At 43.5% G+C, this 23821-nt stretch overlaps 1 protein-coding gene across 11 annotated transcripts in view; it reads left to right on the forward strand.

Annotated features, from left to right (window-relative positions):
• Positions 1 to 23821, forward strand: part of SH3PXD2A (SH3 and PX domains 2A) — a 332613-nt gene that overhangs the window by 271847 nt on the left and 36945 nt on the right. For all 11 annotated transcript variants that reach the window (XM_043987986.1, XM_043987989.1, XM_043987987.1 and 8 more), the window contains one exon: positions 23623 to 23736. In XM_043987986.1, coding sequence (XP_043843921.1) covers positions 23623 to 23736 — 114 coding nt within the window. The remainder of the gene's footprint in view (positions 1 to 23622; positions 23737 to 23821) is intronic.

Genomic DNA, 23821 nt, shown 5'->3' on the forward strand with positions numbered 1-23821 from the left:
ACAGATGATGGTTGGTTCTTTCTTTCCAAAAAGGGAGGGAAAAAATTCCACCTCTAAGATTTCTCCATATGACAGGGCTATAGGTGGCAGATCTCAATTGTTCCTAGGGTGATGACTTCAAGTTAGAGTTAATGTGGTATCATGGATCACAGAATCATACACCGAGATCTGGACAGGACCCTGGGGGTGTAGTCTAACACCTCCCCCCGCCCCTGCATTTTTAGATGAGGCCCAGATCAAAGGGCCTTAAATAACAACTAAATGACTTGCCTAAGATCTCCTGGGTAAGTGTCAGAGGCAGAACAAACCCATAGTCAAAGCACCTTCCTGGAACTTGAATTGAACCATAAAGGATGGAAGGTAGAATTAACATGGGAGAGGGAAAGGCCATGTATAACCTATATCACATTTCTTGCCTTCTCAATGAGGGGGATGGGGAAGGAGGGAGAGAATTTGGAATTTGGTTTTTAAAATGTTGAAAAATTGGTTTTACATGTAATTGGGGAGAAACAAAATACTAAATTAAAATTTAAATTTAAAAAAAAACAGCACTGGAAAGGGAAAGGCATTTCAGGCACAGGCAATGAATAACATAAAAGAGAAGCACAGAGGCAGATAAACTGATACCCAGAAACGTCAAGTCTTGAATCATCAAGTCTTGAACCGTTGCCCAGGGTCTCACAGATGTATTTTCTCCTGCCCTACAATGAGACTGGGGAAACAAAATGTTTTGGAGGGGATGCCTCCCCTAATATCAAACACATCTTCTCTCCAGTTAGAAAAAACACCTCTTGCCATGAATAGAGCATCCTGGAGGTGAGATTATGCCTTGTATATTCCTTCCTTTGTCCCTTTGTTCATGTTACCACCAGTGCATCCTTCAAGGCCCATTTTAAGTCAGAGGAAGGAGCACTGACATTAGAGTTAGAGCACCTGGGTTCAAATCCTGCCTTTAATGCTTCCCCATGTGACCTTCAGCCAATGACTTAACCCCCCTGGCCCTCAATCTCCTCATCTGTAAAATGAGGGGATTAGAGTAGATGACCCAAGATTACTTGTGGCTCTAAAGAGATGATTCTATGACCCTAAGTCCCATTACCTCCAGGAAAGCTCTTAGCACCCTGTGCCATGGAGGGCTCTCCTTTCTCTGTACCACTTACTGGCCATTCACCATAAATTTGGGATTATTAATTATGTATATCATATTACTGTGAGTTCCTTCAGAAGAAGGACCGAGTATTTTTACTTCTCTCACAGCCCCTATAGTGTCCAGCATAGTGTTGGTTATAAGTAGATGGTAGGAGGCAGCTAGGTGGCGCAGTGGATAAAGCACCTGCCCTGGATTCAGGAGGACCTGAGTTCAAATCCAGCCTCAGACACTTGACATTTACTAGCTGTGTGACCCTGGGCAAGTCACTTAACCCCAATTGCCTCACAAAAAAAAAAAAAGTAGATGGTAAATCCTAGTTGACTGATAACAAGAGTAAGGCCAAGGGACAAGGCCAAACCAGGCAGTAGCTGAGAATGTTGGTATAGAGGGTCAGCATGGTGTAAAGTGCTGTACTTTGATTCCAAGTGACCCGGGTTCAAATCTCACCTCAGAAATTTACTATCTATGACCCTGGGCAAATCATTTAAACACTCTGTGCCTCAGTTCCCTCATCTGTAAAAATAAGATTTAATGATCTCTAAAGTCCTTTCCAAAGGCTTTAAATCTATGATCCTTTGGAAGAGGGTATATGGTATGGTGCTCAAATCCAGGACCTGATGAGCCCCTGACATGGCTGTCTCCACCTATTCCCAGCTCTGAAATGGATATCCGGTCACAAAAGTCTTTGAGGTGTTACTGCCTTCTTTGGTACCCATTGCAGGGACTTGTCCCCAGTCATCTTTCTTTGATGGGGATGCCAGACATCTAAATACTTTTTAAAATATACTTCAGACTCTGCTCCCCCAGTCCCATAACCCTCTCTTTCAGTCCCATTTTCCTTTAGAGTAAATCAAAATGGACTAGTTTAAACTAGGAGATCCTGGGTTTAACAACCAGTCCTCTGACTTCAGTCAAGTCACTTTCCGCCTCTGAGCCTCAGTTGCTTCATCTACAAAATGAGTGACTTGGATTAGATAACCTCTTAAGGTCCCTCCCAGCTTCGGATCTATGATCCTAAATTATTTAAGCTCTCTGGGGCACAGGTTCCTTATCTGTAAAATGAAGGCAATGGACTAAGGGAATTCTACAGTCCCTTTCAGGTATGAATCTATGATCTGATGATTTATTAAGAGCCTACTCTAAGCGCATCCTGGAGATAGACTATGCAATGGGGAAATTATAAGGGAAGATCAAAGATGGAGTCCTAATCCTTAAGGAATGGCACTGGTGAAATGGCAATGGTGGGCTTTCCCCCCTCCATTTTTGTGTGTCCGAAGGAGAGAGTTTCATATGATTCTGTGTGTATTTGTATTTTGTGTGTCTAATTGTCTGGCAGTGTTTGTGAACTATTCATCTTTACACATGTGCTACTGTGTGTCTGTGCTGCTCTTCTTTTGGTAGCGTAGTCAGTGACTGGTGGATAGAGAGCCCTGGACCTGGAGTCAGAAAGACCTGAGTCTGTCCCAGATGCTTGTTAGCCATGTGACCCTGGCTAAGTCATTTAATCTCTCTGAGCTGGTTTCCTCATCTGTTAAATGGTGATGCTACCAGCACCTGCCTCATAGGATTGTTGTGGGGCTCAAATGAGATCACATACAAAGGTTTGCTTTACAAACCTCTATATAAACGCTAGTCCTCCTCCTCCTCCTCATTATTTTATTTATTCATCTCTCTCTTTATTTTGCTTTTGCCCTGGTGTTGTTGTTACTTTGTGCTTCTCTTTGGCAATCTGCCAAGTCAACAAGGATTTATTAAGGACCTGTTGTGTCCTGTGCTAATTTCCAGAGCAGATCTTAACTGCTTCCACATCACACGTGATTACTTTGTACCTGTCTTCCTGTAAATCTTCAACAGGCCATCCACCCAACATGGCAGAAGCCTTCTTCCAGCTCTTTTAATCTCTCTAAAGTATCAGTTTTCCCCCTTTTCTTCTATTTAACCACTGCCCTCCCCCTTTTCTGGTCTCATGTGTCCTTGATGATGCCATTTCTTGTGCAAAATCATTACCGGTAATATGTGGCAACCTCCTTACACCATGCATCTTTCCATTGCTCTTTTGCAGTGGAAATCCAAATTGGCTTACTTGGAATTTTGAGTCTTCCCAAATCATGGTTTTCTATGATTCATTCCCACAGAGTATCACGGGGAGGTTGTTGGTGTTAAAAAAGATGGGGCTTTTTCAGCTGCAAGCAGTTTGGGATTTTTGAAAGCACTACATAAAGTTCCCACATTCAGTCCAGCATGATCTACTCCTAGCCAGTTAATTCACTTTGTTTTTCTGGTGTAGATAGTTAGACATCTCTGAATTTACTCTGGATTTCATAGAGGACTATCTTCTGTGGCTAGATGCAGTTAATACAATTAGTCGTGTCCAATTCTTCATGACCCCATTTTTGAGGTTTTCTTGGCAGAGATACTAGAGTGGTTTGACATTCCTTCTCTAGCTCATTTTACAGAAGGGGAAACTGAGGCAAAGAAAGTTAAGTGACTTGCCCAGAGTCACACAGCTAGGAAGACTCTGAGGTCAGATTCGAACTCGGGTCCCCCTGACTCCAAGCCCAGCACTTTATCCACTGTACCACCTAGCTGCCCTGCAGTTAATACAATGGCATCTTCAAATAGGAGCATGTGGAGAACCTTGCTAGTCAATCATAACCATACATTCAGAAAAATAGATTTTATTGATATTTTTTATTGTTACATTGCCTAAATTTTCCCTTATATGCTGCCCCTCTTCACCTCCCACAGACTCATCCTTTATAATAAAGAATTTTTAAGAAATGAAAAGCAAATCAGCAAAACCAATCAATACAATGAAAAAAGTCTGACAAGATTAGCAGTGTTCCACACCTGTGAGCTCCCCACCTTTGAAAGGAGTGAGTGACTCCTCATATCTCTTCTTTGGGGCCAAACTTGTTCTTGGATTTTTACAACATCCATTTCCCTTTTTTAGAAAAATTTGCCTTGTATGTTTTTTTCTGCCCCTTCCTAGAAAGTTAGCTCATATATCAAAGAATATTCTTTTTAAACTTTAAAAAAAAAAGAAGAGAAAAAACCAATTAACATATTGAAAAATATCTGAAAACATTTGCAGTATTCCACATCCATAGACTAGGCCTCATCTCTGCAAAAGTGTAGGGGGAAGGTATTTTCTCATACCTCTTCTTGAGTCCATGCTTGTTCTTTGTAATTGTCTAATGTTTATTTTTGATTGTTGTCTTTACATTTATATTGATGTAGTCATTGTGTATAGTGTTTTTGACTGCTTACTTACACATTGCATCAGTTCATGTAAATCTTTCTGTTGCTTCTCTGTATTCATCACTTCTTTTGCACAATAAATTCCATTATATTCACGTACCACAATTTGGTCAGCCATTCCCCAGTCAATGATCATCCACTTTGTTTCCATTTCTTTGCTGTAACAAAAAGTGCTGCCGTAAATATTTTGCTGTCTGTGGAGGCTTTCTCTTTATCTGTGATCTCCTTGGGCTCCATGCCTAGATGTGTAATCTCTGGACCAAAGGGTATGAAGATTTTAGTCACTTTATTTGCATAAGTCCAAATTGCTTTTCAGAATTGTTGCTCAACTAACAATATATTAGTGTGCTTAGCTTTCCACCACCTCTCCAGCATTTACTATTCCAATCTTTTATCCTCTTTGCCAATTTGCTAGTTTAAGGTGAAAACCTCAGGGTTGTTTTGATTTGTATTTCTCATATGAGGAATTTGCAGCATTCTTTCCTGTGGTTGTTCAAAGTTTTCATCTTTTGAGAAGCATTTGTTCATATTCTTTGCTTATCTCTTAGGGGCATTTAATTAGGCACTTAATGAAGTGCCTGTTGTTTGCCATGCACTGATACAGAGACACAAACAAAGCTGTCTCTGCCTTCAAGGAGCTTACCGGGGAAAACAACATGTACACAAAAAGCTAATCACAGAAACGTTTTAGGGGATGCCCCCTGGCAGCTGGGTAGATCAGAAAAGGTATCATGTTAAAGGAAGTACTAGACTGAGTTTTGAAAGCAGTTAAGATTCTAAGAGCAGGTCCAGGGAAGAGGGACAGCCAGAGACAAGAGATGGGATGTCTTGTGAAGAAAACAGTGAGCAGACCAGCCTGGTTGGAACAGAAGAGTGTGGGAGGGGATGTAATATGCCAGCAGCCTGGAAAAGAAGACCAAGGCCAGATTGTAAAGGGCTTTAAATACCAAACACTGCAGTTTGTATTATATTCTAGAAGTGAGTGGGAACCACAGGAACTTTTTGAGTGAGATCAAACACATGCTTTAAGAATATCACATCGGCAGCTGTGAGGAGGATGCCCTGTAGTGGGGGAAACACTTGAGGCAGAGAGACCGATTAGAAAGTTATTGCAATAGTCCCAGGAGTGAAGTCACAGGAGATTGTTCAGGAAGGTACTTGGTGGGAGTGGAGAGAAAGGAATTATACTGGTGGACTTGGCATCTGAATGAGGGAGAGGAAGATGTTGAGGATGATTGTAAGGTTGTGACTCTGAGTGATTTTCATGCCCTCAGCAGAAATCGGGAAGTTAGGAAGATGGATGAGTTTGGGAGGGAATGAGAATGAGTTCTGTTTTGGACCTGTTGAGTTTGAGACAGCTAGGTGGTGTAATAGAAAGAGGGCTGTGGGCCTGAAGTCAGAAAGACCTGAGTTCAAATCCAGCCTCAGATACAATTTGGTTATGTGATTCTAGGCAAGTCATTTCACTTCTGTAGGCCTCAGTTTCCTCATCTGTTAGTTGGAGACCATAATATCACCTACCTACCAGGGTTGTGAGCGTCAACTGAGATCATATTTGTATGGTGCTTTGCAAATGTTTTTTTTTTAAGTGCCATATGAAGGCTATTATCATTATTACTATTGGATATCTGATTGGAAATGTCCAATTGGCAGCTGATGATAAGAAACTGGAGTTCAGGTGAGAGACTAGTTCAGAGAACAATCTTTATCTAGAACCAGGAGTCATTTGCATAGAAACATATTCATCCCTGAGAGCTGATGGGAGTGAGGATGAGCCTTGGGAGACACACCAGTTAGAGGGTAGACTATGGGTCATGATCCTGCAAAAGAGATTGAAAAGATGCTAATAGGGAATCCTTTTGTTGGAATTCTGTGGAAGACATTGTCTGTGATACTGAAAAACTCCCCAGGTGAATCAATGCCTACCTATTTTTTGCTTCACTTGATGAATGAATGGGGGAAAAAATTGTTAAATGCTCATATGTCATGCACTGTTTTAAGTGCTAGGGATACATGCAGAGAAAGTGGGACAGTCACTGCTCTCAAAGAACTCACACTTTAACTGGGAGAGACAAAAGAGGGCCAGCTGCAGTGCAGATGGCAAGGCCTAGGGATCCTTGGGATGCTAGCAGGTGAGATAACAGTGTCCAAGTGGTCTGGCAGACGTAAAGGCAGAGCAGATGCTGAGACCCAGAGGAACGTCAGGGTTATTTTAGATCTACATTGTAACTCGAAGGACTTTTACTCTATTTCAATCATCTGCTGTCCATCAATACTTAGCAAATCATTGAACAAAGTTATATTTGTTCACCTGAATTAGAGGTTTCTATGCCTTTAACATATAAGGAACTATATTTGAAGGGAGCTTTGAAACCCAGATCTACCAAGCCAATTTTTAAAATCAGCAATGGACACAGCTGAATCTCATTCTCTACATGCCAGTCAGTGGTATGACTATGAAGATGTTTTCTGCAAAACCTACCTGTCCCTTTCCTGTGTCTGCATACCAGATATCCTCTGTGCATGCTTACCTTATTCCCATTTTTTAAACTATGAGCTTTCTGAGGGTAGGGAGGTACCTCTCTTCACACTTATAGGTGACCCTCATAATGCTAGCACTGAAATACAATGTTTGATAAATATTGCCTGAATGAATGAATAAGATGAAATGATTGCCCTCCGTTTATAGTGTGGATTAAAAGGGGAGAAAGCAGGACTTTGTTACAAAAACAATTTAGCCACAACTTCCTCCCAGCAACAGAGCTAATGCAAAAAGCAAGGCCAACCCATAATTGCACTAGTATGCCTATGTCTGGTGACCTTAATGGAAAGCCTTTTTCTCTGGACTCCTGAGTAATGAGTACTCTCTTCTTTTTAAAATGACTTTGTTTTAATAGACTGTGCTTTATTTACTTGTGTAAGCGTCATGTCCTTCTCCACCTCTCCCTGCTCTTCTTCATGAGTAGAGAGTAAGCTCCTCAAAGGCAGGGACTATTTTGTTTGTGTCTTTGCATCTCCAGCACCAAGTGCAGTGCTTGGCACATAGTAGGCACTTAATAAATGGTTGTGGAAGTGATTTGAATTGATTTAGATCCAGGATGCCCTGAGCTGGGAACTGAGGGAGCAGCTGCTCTGAGAGAATTATCCTAAATACACCGGAGGACAGACAGTGATGGCACAATCTCCCCCTTCTCTTAAAGCAGAGGGGGTCCCAGCCACTGTCATTTCTTGGTATGTAGCTTTGGGAAATGCCACTCCCATTTCCCATCTCTCCCCACCCCACTCCAAACCCCAGTATACACACCCTGAACAAATCCCTCTTGTCCATAAGGGTGTAGCTTAGGCAGGGAAAGGGATGGGCCCTGGAAAACCAGGCTAGAGAGCACTCCTTTGTGCCTGTTTTTATCCCAAAGCCTCATTTACACCTCCCAGCCTCTCTCTTCTGTGGTCTCTTCCTTTCTATCCCCTACCCTCACTCCAAGCCCCCTAATCCTCCTCTCTTCCTGCAAAAACTTCCTCAGGAAATCAATGGGGGGAAAGTATCATTGGAAATATTTTTTAAAGATATGTTCTATTATAAATATAACTATCATCAGAAACACTTAAAATTAAAGGTAAAATTGTATCACAACTCTAAACCATTTGCTACTTTGGGGTTTTATTTAACAAAATAGCAATGGCATCTCATTTGATCTCTCTTTCCTCAGTATACTTAGCAGGTTGTGCTGCTGTTAGTGGTCAGTATCTGTGGTTGGCTTCCTTTGTTTTGCATCACTGCATGTCAAAAAGCAGGATTCTATTACAGAGATATGATATGACCAACCACAGCTTTCTTCCAGGACCACAGCTGTGGTGAAACATGAAGGGCCACTTGAGATTGATAAAGGAAAAAAAATGACTTGTGTTTAGTGTGCTGAATGAAATAGACACAGTGTAACAGGAAATAAGGAAATCTGGGTTCTAATTCCGATCTGCTACTGTAAGTAGCAGTGTGAACTTCTTAGTGAATTCTTCCATCTCTCTAGTACTCAACTCCCTCATCTGTGAAATGGGAATTTTCCATCCCTTCTCATCCTCCCCCATCACCCTCAGCTCATGGAATTGTTGGGAGACTCAAAGACAGGAGAGAATATTGAAATGCCACAGATACTATACAGCTCAAAAGGTCTGATTATTAGCATTGAACATATTTTGGGGAACTTGATGATGAGGGGAGGCTCAAGGGCCTCTGTCCCAAGCTGTTCTCTTTGGTCTTAGGGTATGTTTTTTTTTCTTCCCCTCTCAGTGTCTCTGAGCCTTTTACAGCCTTTCAGGAATCCCACTATTCCTGGCCCTGTGTCTGCAGGGCTAGAGGGGAAAAGAGGGAGGGCTGCCCATGTCCTCATTTTCAAGTGCAGAAGCAGATGGACAACATGCTGTTGGGCCCCTTCCCTGCTTTTACTTCAATTAGCTCTTTTCAGCCTTGAAAGAATAGATCAGCTGAATCACATCCTCCTCTTTTTCTACCTTTGTTTGATGAGAGCTGTGATTGGGGAATTGGGGGAGGGAGGCAGCATCTGGGAATCAGTGGTAGCTTTCAATAGGAACTTGATGCAGTCTGGTCAGACAGGGCCCTGAAGAAGGGGGTTGGGGGAGGGATGTGGAACAGAACCAGCTAAAATGAGTAATGAATATAGCTCCTGGCTTTTATCCTTATCGCACATACTCATAATTGCTATGTTTGAAGGTACCTTAAATGGTGCATTTGTAAAAAAAAAAAGTTCCCTCTCCTCTTGTCTACCTCTGCATAAATCTCACAGGCCTTAATGACTCTGGAGTACTCAGAACAGGCCTGCCAGTTCTGAACAGGACTGGTTTCCTGGGATTATTTCATGTGCTGACCTTGATCAAGTCACTTAACTTTTGGCCTCTGTTTCCTTATCAGTAAAATGAGGGGATGGATTTAAGGCCCTCTAAAGTCCCTTACAGCTCTAAATCTAAGATCCCTTGGTCCCTATGGTCTCTCATCACCAAAATCAAGACCTTAGGTGGTAATGCAGTAATTCAGTCACAGGGATGGTCCATATCATCTGAGACATGTCTATTATCAATGAGCCTCACATTGAGAACAACTGATTTTGAGGATCTCTGTACCTTGAAATCCTAGATCAAAATCTAGTGAAGATATCTTGCTGGAGAACCTACCCCTAAATTAATTCTCCTTTCAGGTGCATTTCTACTCAGAGTCTTTGAGAGTACCAGCTGGGAACCACACACCCTTAGTTTCCAGGCCTTGACCTTGGGCCTTCAAGCCATCGAGAGTGTTTTGAGGGAGCCTTACAAACACACATATTCATGGGCTATTAGGACTGGAAGAGGTCCTAAAGATCAGGTGGTCAATTTCTTTCTTTTCGAAGATTAGGAAGATAAAGAAACTAAGGGGGGGGGAGGATTAATTTTCCTAAATTCATACAGCCAAATGACTTTTGTTTTTAGTGAGGCAATTGGGGTTAAGTGACTTGCCCAGGGTCACACACCTAGTGTCAAGTGTCTGATGTTAGATTTGAACTCAGGTCCTCCTGACTTGAGAGCCACCAGTTGACTTCTGAACCAGAACTAGATCTCCAGTTTTCTGAATCCGAGGCCACCAGTTTTTTCATGATACCATACTAGTCCTTTTCATTAGGTTTATGACTTTTCCTTCATGAATGATTATCTTATTGGTTTTAAAGTGAATTTTCTGCTATGTATAGAATGAGACCCTTTCTCCCCTACTCTGACCCAGGGATACTGAAAGATCCACCAAAAAAAAATCTCTTATTAGAGTTTTGGCACTTTTATCTTCACTGTACCTTTCTATCAATCAGCAATATTTCTTCAATAACCTAGAAAATCCTAACCCAACTCTGCCCATCAACTGAAATAAACCAGAAATGCTATATTATTAATGTATCTTAAAATTTAAATAGAAGCATTTTAAAAGCATATGAAAAAGTCCCAGGAGACATAAAAGACTGTGCCTGTCATAAAACATGTGGTTTAGATGGTTGGGGCTCTAGGAGCTTTGAAGATGCATGGGGTAGTGTGGGCTCCAAAAATCCTGGAAGGCTTCCTGAAAGAGGTGAGGTGGAGGTGGGTCTCAAAAGACACATAAGGTTTGGGGAGGCAGAGAGGAGCTAAAAAGCCCCAGGGGGGCAGGAAGAATAATGTAATCAAAGATATGGAGGCTGGCATGAAGTTTCATCCAGCCTATTCAACAGCATTTTTATTTAACCAGGATGTATCAGGATCTATGCTGGGGATATGAAATTTTTAAAAAAACAAAAACAAAACCTGCTCTCAGAGAGCTTCCATTCTAGTGAGGGAAGGAACATGTACATAGGAAAGCAAATACAAAGTAAAGACAAAATAATTTGGGGTAGGGAACCCCTAACATCTGGGAGAAGAAGGGAGAATTAGTAAATGATTCACGTAGGAGGCGGCACTTGGATTGAACCTTGAGTGGGTTTAAAGATTCCAAGAGACAGAATTAAAGGAGATAGAGCATCTCGGGTATGGGAGATAACCTGGGCAAAGTCATGGAGGAAGAAAAGGAAAAGAAGGCCCAAACCAATGAATAGTGCATTAGTGACTTGGAGATTGTGAAGGGTGTGTGTGTGTGTGTGTGTGTGTGTGTGTGTGTGTGTGTGTATAAAAGTGTGTAAGGAGGTTTAAAACGAGGGTATAGTAGATAAGCGACTCGGAGTCATGAAGATCTGGGTTCAAATCCTACCACAGATTCTTCAGACAACTCATTTAACCTCTCTAGGCCTCACTTTCCTCATCTGTAAAATGTTGGGTTGGACCAGTGGACCTCTAAAGTCTCTTCTAGCTCTGAATCTATGATCTTATGGGTTAAGCTAGCTTTTAGTGGGTTTTCAGAGTCCCCAACTACCATAACTCTAAAGGATTATGCCCTAGGATGAATTGCTGGTCAGCAAAAACTAATGTACTAACTAGCATTTATTAATGCTTTGAGGTTAGCAAAGCATTATTTCACACCAGTCCTGTAAGGTAGGAAATGGAAATGACATTTTTCCCCACTCAAAAAGAATGAGGAAACAGGTTCAGAGAGGTTGACTTGCTCAAGGTCACACAGCTAGTTAAATGTCAGAGGTGGGATTGAAAGCCAGGTCTTCTGACTCCAAGTCTAGTGTTCTTTCCACTCTACCATTCCAGCCCCACAGCCAACAGGCAAAATGGGATCCCTTAATCAAGCAAGCAGCCCTAGGCAAAGCCCATTAATAACTCATCCCTTGCAGAGTTTCCTTTTCCAAGAACTGCTCCTTTAGGGGGAATGGAGAAATGCCTTGTTGGCAGCTGTAGGGGCTGGTGATGTTGAACTGGCTTCCTGGGGCCATTGGAAATCCGGGCGGGGGTGGGGGGAGCAGGGGAGAGAAAAGAAAACCCTTTCTGGGGTGGGGTCTTGAGTGCCCACAGGATGTCAATACTGGCTGGGGCTAAACAGGCTTGGCAACCTCCAGGGATGAAAGTGCTGCCAAGGTTTTCACAGCCAGCCTGCTTCAAGCCCTTTCATTTGGGGGTATGCTGTGTACCCCAGCCCAGCTGGGTGTGCGAGATATGATTTTGGCCCACAAGGGGCTCACAATCTAACCAGGGAGAAGGGACTCATACATAGGAAGGAGACAGTGGGCAATTTAGCCAAATTCAACAAGTATTTATGAAGCTCTTACTATGTGCCAGATGTTGTACTAGGCAATGGAGATACAGAAAAACAATAAAACCATCCCTGCTTTCTAAGAATTTCCAGTCTACTGGATGGGGGTTGGGAGAGACAATATGTAGCAAGATAAATAAATCAAAAACACATGAAATAAATGCAAAAGTGATTTTGAGGATGGAAGGGCTGGCACTAACAACTGGGGGAATCAGGAAATGCTTCTTGTAGGAGATGGCAATGAAATTAAGTCTTAAAGCAGGGGGCCTTGCCCTCTTTTTGGTCATCTGGTGAAGCCTCTGAACCCCTTCTCAGAATACATAAAACACATAGGATTGGAAAGGGAACCAATTCTAATGAAATAACACTTATCTAATCTATCTATCTATCATCTATCTATCTATCTATCTGTGTGTGTTTATAAATATATGTATATGTGTGTGTGTAGTTAATTCACAGATTTTAGGTTAAGAACCCCTGCCTTGACAGGAACAAGAAATTCCAAGAGGAGGGATGATGAACAGGTTTGTACAGAGAATATGTGTGTGTTTACATACACATATACACACATATACATGTATGCACCATATACATATATGCACATATAGTTTATATGTGTATACATACCTCTCTAGGTATACATGTATACATGCATGTGTGTATTCCTCCTACAGAGGGAGGCAGGATTAGCCAGAAAGTGAAGTGCAATACAGAGAGTAGAAGGAAATCAATTGGGAAGGATAGGTTTGGAGCAATATTGGAAGAATTTGTATTGGAGCACAGAGGCATAAGGGTCCCCTTGTAGGGCATTGATATTATCAGATGTTGGCTTTAAGAATGTTACCTTGATGGCCTTGAAGAAGGTGGCTTGGAAAGAAAGGGAAGAGGAGAGAGGAACACCACGTAGACAGCTAGCTATTGCAGTTGTCCAGATTAGAGAGAGGTATTGAGGGCTTGAGATCACGTGTGATTCTGTGCCAAGATGGTGTTGAGACCAGAAGCAATGTAGGAATTTAAAGAAATGAGAGACCAAGGTGGGCTTTGGTGGTTAGAGGAGGTGGCTTCTGAGCTGGACTTTGAAGGACAGAAACAATTTTGGAAGAAAACGGATGGGGATGTTAATGCCTGATGCACATGCCGCACAGGATTATTGTAAAGGTCAAATGAGACAAGGTGGGCAAAGGAAACCTTCAATTGCTGTGTAAACATCAGGCTTTTTGTTATTGTTATGATTAACAGTCATATCCTGATTATTTTTATTAAGTGGTGGGCAAAGGGGCAAGAAGAACAGCAACAGGGATGGGTGTGGTGCATATAGGCCCTGCCTAGTGAGGCTGGAGTCAAGGGTGTATGTGTAGGAACAGGAGGAGATAAGGCTGGAAAGGTAAGTCAGAGTCTGGTGGTAGAGGGTCTTGCATGCTAGGTGGAAGAGTCTGAACTTGAGAAAGGATGGGTTTCCCTTAAGGAGGGTCCTTCATCTCTAACATATCAAACTGATCTATCGACCCTGGTAATAAGCTGTTTGAGCACGTCTTTCCCTTACAGCCACTCAGAGCCTGAAACTATTCTTGGCAAAGTGTGTTTAAGTATGAACTCTGCAGGAGATACCTTCTCTTGAATTACAGCAGCTGAACTCTAACTACTTGTGTAGAAAGATGTTGGTATTTTCAGTTCCTTCCTCAGTTCCCAAACCTTACAAATGAGAAGATATACACACATGCATATGCATCCCTCTACCAATTCACACATATACACCCATAGACACACGGACCTCCGTGTGTTCACATGCCGGCAGACATGGCCCCCTGTGTGTCACACACACACATGTTCACTTACAGATATGTGCCTGCACATATAAGCTCATATCGTCTGGAGGAAAAGCTGAATGTCCATGTAATCAGCTGAGGAGTGGGCTTCAGTGGTATGGACGCTGAGCTAAAGATTTCCTTAGCTGATATGGCAGCTCCCTTGGCTGGTGGCTGTGAGTGACTGTGCATCATCTCCTCTCCCCTTTGTTTGCTGAGACGGGGGACACTGACTGGATGCGGAGCACATGGGTGAGGGAGGAGTCAAAGATGAATTCATGTTTTCAGTCCCAATGAACAAGGATCCAGGGCCGTTGATAGAGATGGGGGCGGGGCAGATCAGGAGGAGGGACAGGTCTGGGATAAGATGGCAAATTCCGTTTTGGACAAGCTGACAGTGATCACTGCGAGCAAGGGTTCTTTTCCCTCCTGCCGCCTTCTTCTTTTCCTCCTCCTCCTCCTCTTCCTTCATTTCCTTTTCAGCCTTTGGGGGATATGCAGGATGAATGGGGAGCTCTGTCAGGGACAGCTGGTCTCCTTCACCTCCAGGCATAGCCAGAGGAGCTATAGGCATAGAATCACAGGCTTTTCAAGTTGGAAGGGACTTCCGCAACCACGCAGTCTGACTCATCCAGTCAGTCATCCTGGTAGCCCTCCTTTGGATGTTCTCAGGCCCTTTTAAACCAGTATTTAGGAACTAAACCCAAGGCCTCACGTGTGGTGCAGCTAAAACAGAGCACATTAGCATCCTCACTTCCTTATTCCTGGATGCTACATATCTCAGTGCAGCCCACAATACAATTAACTTTTTTCAAATGCCTTGACCACTCATTGAGTCCACTTGTGGTCCACTAATACCTCCATGTCTTTTTCAGGCTCCACCTTCGTTCGTATTTGTAAAACTAATTGTTTGAACCCAAAGTAAGATTTAACATTTATCCATAATGAATTTTATTCAATTCAGCTCAGCATTCTAGCTTGTCAAAAATCTCTCTGGATTCAGACTCTCTCATTCAAGGTATTTAGTCACCCTTCCCATCTGGGTGTCCTGTACTGTTAGGAGTTTCTATTTAAAAAGCCCACTTAACTATACATGACTCATAAAAATGGTGCTGGTGGATTGGGCCTTAGCAGCATTGTTGTCCAAAGAGTGTGGATCCCTGACTTAGATCCTGTAGTGGGGGAGTTTCCAGTTTAATTGGAAAGATGGGACACATAGCTGATAAATACTTAGACATATCCACAGATCACCCTGCAATAATTACAGTTCCCTACACATCAAATTTTATGAGCCAATCCATGCTAAAAGCAATAGGTGTTTTTATTTGATTTAAGAAAAAGACTAAAAGGAAAGACCTCATGGCTTAACTGGACATACTCACATTGATGAGGATGATGATGGACACACTCACAACAGTGGGTGGCAAGAGCAATAAGAAAAGAGCACAGGGGCAATCCCTCAGCCCTCTGACATCTCTGAAAAGGGTTGGGGAAGGGTGCAGAAAAGGAATACAGCCAAGGATGTCCCCCGGGAGCTTTGGGCATGATGTTCTAGGGCTTCTGGGTCCATGCTCCAAGGCAGCTTGGGCAGTTCTGAAGGGAGGGAAGCTCTTATATCAGAGCCGCTCAGTTGTTTGATAGGGATTGGGAGCAGGGATTGAGGACAAGGGTCTTTCCAAAGTGGGTCTGATTGCTTTCTTACCCCAGAGGTCACAGGTAGGGAGTTGGCAGTCAGGAAACTGTAAATTTCTAGCCTGGTCTGTTCCAAGTAGAGAAGTTTCCAGATTTGGGGGGAGTGGGGAATAGTTGCTGCAGAGAAAGGATAGAGCAGATAGATGGGAAGGGGTTCAAAAGGGCAGGTACCAAGGGGGAGAAGGGCATATCACTAAAGAATAGATAACTCATTAGATAGACAGAGCCTAAGGCAGAAAAAAAAATAAGCCCAATAAAAACACATTTTTTTCTGGCCCACAAGGAGTTCTTTACAAGTTCTTTCACAAACATTGTTTTATTTAATCCTTACAACAACCCAGTGAGGTAGACAGGGGAGGGATTATTGTCCCCATTATACAGATAAGGAAATCAAGATGGTACGCACTAGAAAAGGAAAAGTGATTGATCCCTAGGACTCACCATAGTTTTACCAATAATGAGTCCTGGCCAACTAATTTTATTTCCTTTTATATACTCAATTGGCAGATTGAGGAAATGCTTATAGTATAGCTGGAATTCTATGTGGCATTTGACAGCTCTCTTATACTATGTAGATGAGATAGATAAATGTGGGTGGGGAGGGAGTATAATCAAGGGGCTTCCCTAGCTTCCTTAATATCAATATCATTATTAAGGCCTCCAGATGGATACTGAGTGATCCTATGTGAGGGATATGATAGAGAGAATTCATGCACTGGGTAGTGGGTGGGCCTGGATGATCTTTAAGGTCCCCTCCAACTCTGTCATGCTACAAGACCCAGGTGAAATGAAAACCCAAGATCACAACAGCTAAAGGACAATGGCAGAGCTGAGCCTAAGAACCAGGTGCTCTGACTTCTTAGCTCAGTGTGCCATGCTGCTTAACAAGAGAATGAATATTAATATGGAGAATGCTGGCCTCCCAGGGACTGGGATTTGAAGTGCCCAGCCTGCTAGAAGTTCCCGTCTAAACACAGACATGTTTGGTCTCTTTCCTGCCTAAGGGGACTTCTGTATTTCAACCAATCACTCAACACATCATTATTAAACACTGTTGGTGTGCCTGCCCCATACTAGTCATTTGGTGAAGGCAGGAGAAGATAGGGCATAGCTCCCTTGGAGTTCACAGTGTATGTCTCTGTATTCCTGCAAGGGGACAAGTTCAGAACCATCCTTGGTCCTGGTTCTATCACTCCTGTGGAAGTGGGGGGCAGGCTGGAGACAGCAGTGTTTTACACTGAGAAAGGGGCAGGGGTCTCAATGGAGGAACGTGAATTAAGTCCGAAACAATGATTCTAGATGAAGTGAGGCTAGTATTGTGGGATTAGCAAGATGGTTGATTGTGCCAAAGAAGTGGAGGGCAAGGAGAGGGGAGAAGGTCTGGGGAGAAAATGTGGGATCCAAGTGGAAAAAATGGCACATGAGGAGTCACGGAGTGCAAATTACCCTCATCTCCACTTTGAGACTGAACTAGATTCAGACTATCAGAATTTTGAAAGGGAGACCTTCAGGACACAACATGCTAGTTCTCCCCCTCAATTCCACTGTCTAACTAAGAGCTTTCTTATCCATAAGTTTTTCCTATCCGATCAATATCCCTCCCCATGCACATGGACTTTGTCAGACTCCTACCTGCATCTGGATGGAAGCAGGGGTGTTAGCTACTGGAGCATTGGGGTCACAGTTTAGGATCCAGTTAGGGATTCCCCTTCTCCACCACCGTCAGTTACTTTTAGGCTCTACAACTACTTATAGGGACCATTTAGTTCAAAATTCACTGTGTCCTGTGTGGAAAAATTATGATTATGATTATTATGGTTAGCATTTATATAGCATTCAAAGGTTTCTAAAGCACTTTACAAATATTATCTCATTTTATCATCAGAAGAACCCTGAGACTAGAGGTGTTATTATTGTGCTCATTTTACAGATAAGGAAACTGATGCAGATAAAAAATAAGTGACTTGCTCACAGTCATACAACTAGTAAGTGTCTGAGGTTGAATTTGAACTCAGGTCTTCCTGACTTCCAGGCTAGGGCTCTCTCCCTGTGTCACCTCCCTTATAGTAGAAGATCCATTCATTGAGTAAGGTGAGAGCTTGTGGTTCAAATAATCAGCAAGTCTTTATCCTAGTCCTATGACAGTGGGCTAGAAAGAGAAAAGAATCTTTGCCCCAAAGGAATTCCACAGTCTAGTTAGAGAGATAAGCACTACCACCACCACCACCACCACCACACACACACACACACACACACACACACACACACTAATATTAGGTGGGGTGTGCTAAGTGCAAACAAGAGGGGTAGTCAGTCAGTAAAGGCCGTAGGCATGATGCAGGGAAATAGGTCCTTGTGGGCTGAGGCTTCACAAAGAAAAGAGCCTTCCAACTAGGCCCTGCAGTTAGGGACCATCTTTAGCTAGGCTGAGGGGAGTAGGGTAGAAGGAGAACATTCTACAGTGGGGATGTGTAGGCAAAGAGATGGTGGTAGGAATGAGCATGGCGCATTTGGGGAATGCTAAGAATATAGGAGAGGGGTTCTTAGCCTAGGGTTCTAGATTCAGGAGATCTGTGAACTTGGATAGGAAAAAAATTCACATCTTTATTTTCAAAATCTCTAATTAAAATTTGGCATTTCCATCAATCGTTTAACAATATCATTCTGAGAAGGGGTTCATAGGCTTCATCAGACTTTCAGAGAGGTCCATGGTATAGCAAAGACTGAGAACCCTTTGGAGTCTCTGTGTTATGTACACATAGGTTGTCCTGCCAAGCCCAGAGGTGACCTGAAGGCTGGAGCGGCCATCAGCCCTGGTCATTTACAAGGATCCTGCCCTGACAGCTCAGGCAAGGTTGGGATGAGGATCAAAGGTCAAGCAGCAAGGCTTCAGGATGCTGGAGCAGCGGTGGGGGGATGGGAAGAAGGAAATGCTGACTGTTGGTGCAGGCTGAGAAGAAACCCGCCAGCCTGGGAATCTTGCTTATGAATGTGTGTCTGTGTGTGTGCTTCAATAGATGCCAAATAACATCGATACCTCACATTTGTGTTAACAGTTAGCAATTTTCAACAGGATTTCTCATTTGCTTCTCACTCCACCCCTTGGAGTTGGAGGTTAGACAAGGCCAGAGTAATTATTACCATTTTTACAGATAAGAAAACTGAAGTCCAGAAAAGTCAAAGTGACTCTGCCAGGGTTAGAGAAGCAGAGCCCAGGGTTCTGACCACATTGACTCTCTACCAACCTAAGCCATTTAAGGGAAAGAAAAGCTCTGGTCTCATTCCAGAGGTCTTTGAACCCTGGCCTAGTATGGCTCTGCCTTTTGTCCCCAAGTGGAACCTGCCTGTGTCTTTTCTTATGCCTTCAGCCCTTGTCTGGGTGATTCCAATGGCTAGGGTCTCCTACTGGCCTCCTTCTGTCCGCCAGCTCCCTCTGTAAAGGGACTGGCCTGAGAAATAACAGTCTTAGTCATTGATATGTAGAGATGGGCCCTTGTGGACCCATCTGGGGTATGACAGGGCACGAGGCATGTTGCAGATATTCCTTTCTCTGAAGGAAGTAAGACCAAACTTCATGTGCTCATTGGGGGTGAGGATATCATTTGTTCCATGCTCCTTTGAGGGGCTAGAAGCAATTAGAACAGGTTCCCCTTCCCCCCAGACCTCCAGCCTATGGGCAAAAGAATGAAAAACCTGAGAGGATTGTCCTTGTCTGGAGACTTTTGCTGCATCCTCTCTCTGCTCGACCAAGCCTGATGCTAGGCGCCAGCTTTCTGAACCTAGGCGGGGTCCAGGATGGCACCCACAAGACAGAAGAAGCCTAGCCCAAAGGGTTAATCTGAGGTTTTGGGAGGTGGGTGAAAAATGGAAGTCCATGGAATTGCTATAGCTGGTTTGAAGGCAGTGAGAGCCTCAGACAGTCTTGGCAGATAGCTCTGCATAATTCCCTGCAGATGTTGGTGGAGGAGGGTTTCAGGAATGAGTTGGGAGAGAGTCCATGTCTGTGTCTGTGTGGGCGGGAGGCCTGGCTGGTGGGGGAGTAATAGACTGAGCCTTATGCTGGTCCAGGGCAACTTTAACGGTTGGCGGCATTTCCCTTTCATACTCTTGCTCAGATGTGTGATTTTCCCAACACCTCACTGTGTCAGATAAGCTAGGAATAAGGAAAGGAAGAAGCAATGGAATGGCTCCCACTGAGTTCCCTCCTCACAGCCTTGTCATTTAACAGAGAGAGGGTCCTGCCTAATGTTGACTAGTGGAGAGCAAGCTCCCCTTCCCCACTGCAGTGTCAGGCAAGGTAGCCAGCCAGGGGAGGGTAGTCTTTGGGCCCCAACTCCTAGTCAAAGCTGGTCAAAGAAATTAATCATTGAAGTCCTTGGTTCATACGATGATAGAATGTCAGAACTGGAACCTGAGAGATCATCATACAGATGAGCAAACAGTCCCGGAAAAGAGGACCTAGCTTTTCCAAGGTCACACAGTAAGTGATGGAGCTGGGATTAGAACCCAAAGATCCTGACTCCTAATCCTGTATTCTTTTCCGTCATACTGTGAATCCGGTACAGACTTGAAATCAAATGCCTGTGAAGCTTCCCTAGAAGTTGGAAATTCCCAGGAAATAGACCAAAGTTCCCTGTCACCCCATTAATGGCCTTCATCTCAACCCTATACAAATATCTTCCACAGAGCAATAATGGGGGAAAAGTTGGGAGGAAAGGTTGGTCTACCAGGTAACCCTACCAGATTAGAATTTCATTTTGTCCTACCTAGTAGCACAGCCCAAATGCCAAATTCCATGTATGGTATCATGGAAAGAGCCTTGTGCTGGGAGTCAGGAGTCCTGGGAGCTGTCCTGATTCTGCTGCTTACTAGCTGGGTGACCCTGAGTGAGCTACTGCCCTTGTTTTAGCCTCAGTTATCCGACCTGTAAATTACAGGGGCTGTACTAGATCAGGGATTCTTCCCTCCTGAGGGATCTATAGACAGATTTCAGAGTTTATAAACTTGGATGGGGAAAAATATGTATCTCTATTTTGACTAACCTTTGGTTTCCTTTGTAATCTTATGTATTTTGTTCTATGCATTTAAAAAGATTATTTTGAGAAGGGTTCATAGGCTCCACCAGATTGCCAAAAGGGTCCATAGCACCAAAAAAAAAAAAATTAAGGTCCTTTCCAACACTGACTTCTTTTGGTTCTGTGATCTTCATTATTGTCACATGGGGCAGGTCTAGGGAGAGGGGAGAAGGTTCTGGATAAGACAAGGCCTAGAGAAGGTGGGCAGTATCACTCAAGGGGCACAAGTCAGTCAGATAGCTAAAAGAGCCTCAAAATCACCAACTCCCCCAATCCATTCCTTGGAATAACTGTGGAACTGAGGCCCGAGATGCCATCATTTTTTTTAAGTAATAAACCTTTTTATTTATAGTTTTGAGTTCCAGTTTTTATCCCTCCTTCCTTCCCTCCCCTCCCCCCTCCCTAAAGTGGTAAGCAAGCAGATATGGGTTATACATGTACGATTATGTAAAACATTGCCATATTAGTCATTTTGTACAAGAAAACTTGAATAAAAGAAGAAATTAAGGACAGTGAAAATAGCATGTTTCAGTCTGTGTTCAATCAATATTAGTTCTTTCTTTGGAGATGGATAGTAGGCCTCATCATTAATCCTTTGGGATAGTCTTGGATTGCTGAGAATAGTTAAGTCATTCACAGTTCTTCATCAAACAATATTACTCTCTCTGTGGACAATGTTCTCTTGGTTCTGCTCACTTCACTATATATCAGTTCATACAAGTCTTTCCAGCCCTTTCTGAAATTATCCTGCTTACCAGGATGCCACCTTAAGGACCTTGAGACATAAATGACCTGGTCCTGACACAGGGACCTGCAGCTCTACATGGGAGCCCAACAGCATCAGAGAGACATGCTACTGAACATGTAATCCTGGTGGGAACTCTGGCTTTTAACCCACAAAGACCTTGTTGGAGCAGTAACTAAATGGTGAAAGAAATATTTGTACTAAGCCAGGCCCTGGCTCTGGGGAAAGCCACATTTCTATTTTTTTAGACTGTCTCCCATTTATAATGTTCTTTTAAGCTTCCGGAGCACATTGCTCACAAGACCCTTGGAAGGTAGGTAGTATCAATATTGTACCACCCTGTAAGACAGCAGGTCTTCAGGAGGTGAAGGAGATCTATCTGCCTGTGAACACAGAGCTCACGTCAAAGCTGTGGTTTGTAACCAGCTCTGTCCTGACTTTTACATTATTTACATCATGCTGCATCTCATAGTAGACATAGATATTTTGGTGATGTGTGGGAGGCTCATCCTTGGAGCAAAGTAGAAGTTCAAGCTCTAAATGTCTTATTTGAAGGAGAAAGGGAAAAAACCCAAACCACAGCTGGTCTATTAGAGTTCTTCAAACATAGTGACCCCTTAAGGTTTCTGCTCCCCTTATCTCTCCAGGAGCAGTCACAAAGCATGTGTTGAATAGATCCTCATTGGTCCCCTCTGCCCCATTCCCAATCATGGCTCCAAGAGCATCTGATTTCCAGCTCTTCCCAGATCTGCTTCTGCCCTTCTCTGCAACTATCTCTCTTCCCATGTGTTCTCCATGTTGCTTCTTAAAAATTGGAGCCATGAATGAGGAGCTGTTCTCAGCAACTTGGCTAAGGTCCGGCCTGCTGTGGCCGCTGCCATCAGTGGACGTCACAACAGGAAAATCTGCCTTCTGGTGTGGAGGGGGGCGGGTATTACTTTCTTACTAAATTTAAACTCCTGGGTGGTGAGTGACTGAAGGGTCTAGTTCCAGATTTCTGTTGGGCCAGAGAACATTTGCCCAAGCAAGAATGGTTCACCAGGAACTGGTGCCAGTTAGGATTGGGGGGGGGAAAAGGAAGTCTCCATGGATAGTTCTGGGATCCCCCATTTCCAACTCTTCTACCAAGTTCCCCCTGCCCATTATTCTTTCAGTGTTAGGTCCATTATAACTCAAGTCATTCTACTTGCCTAGAATGTTTTCTTCCTCTCACACCACCATAATCAAAACCCACCCATCCTTCAAGCAGGACAAGGCCCACCTCTTCCAGGAAGCTTTCCTTGACCACCCAAGCCCACAATCTCCCTGTCCTCTGAGCTCCTACAGCACCCAAAATTAAGCACTTGATTATATGTATTACATATCCTGGCTCATACAATTATAACTGAACAAATATAAGCAAAGAACTGGGCCTTAGTTTCTTCCACTGTCAGATAAGAGGATTGGACTCCAAGGCTCCTTCCAACTCTGAATCTGTGATCCAAATGACTTCTAAGCCCTTGTCCAGGTGACCCCACTTGTTCATGGGAATTTAACCAGTCTCTAGCAATCTCCACCTGTTCATTTCAGCTCACATCCACCTCCTCCAGGAAACCTTCCTAGATTAACACCAGGCATGTTTCAAATGCTGACTCCCTCAACACATTTGGATAATTATCATACAGTCAAAGCTTTCTTTAATTCAGTATTTCTCAGTTGAGAACCTATTATAATTTGGACTCAACAGGGTTGTGGTAAGGATGATGTTTTGTAAACTGTGAGGCACTCTATAAATGCAAATTATCATTATTATCCAAAAATACCTCCAGAAGGACTCTGAGTGAGCCTAGTTGGGAGAGGGTCTGTATTTTTGTTGGGTTTTGGTCTGAACATGTGATTTCATGGTTTAGGAAACTAAAGTGTGGAAGCTCTCTCTAGTGATGCAAATATGCTTCTGGTTGTTTAACTTGGTAGACTTAGGAGTTGCCTGGGTCCTGAGAAGTTTACCAGCCAGCCCAGGGGTGGCTCTTAGACTCCTGCTAGCTTCCTGACCTGAGGCCAACACTGGCTACCACACCGTGGCACCCCTCCTGTCTGTAACTCTCTGAATCCCAGCTTTCTCAGCCCCTATTCCCTCCCCTTTCACTCTCTCCTACCCAGATGCTGTTGTGTGCACTGTCAGCCTCATGATTTGGGCTTCTCTCATGTCCTTCCTGCAGGTTGGTGGTTTGTGAGCACATCGGAAGAGCAAGGTTGGGTCCCAGCCACTTACCTGGAATCCCAGAATGGTACTCGGGATGACTCTGAGATCAATACCTCCAAAGCTGGGGAAGGTAAGGCAAGGCTGGGAGAAGAAAGGTCTGAGCAATGGGCCTGTTTCCGGGGTTTGGGTCCTCAGGAATCGGTGGCACCCCTGTC

The sequence above is a fragment of the Dromiciops gliroides genome, chromosome 2, assembly GCF_019393635.1.
Source record: "Dromiciops gliroides isolate mDroGli1 chromosome 2, mDroGli1.pri, whole genome shotgun sequence".
Lineage (NCBI taxonomy): Eukaryota > Metazoa > Chordata > Mammalia > Microbiotheria > Microbiotheriidae > Dromiciops > Dromiciops gliroides.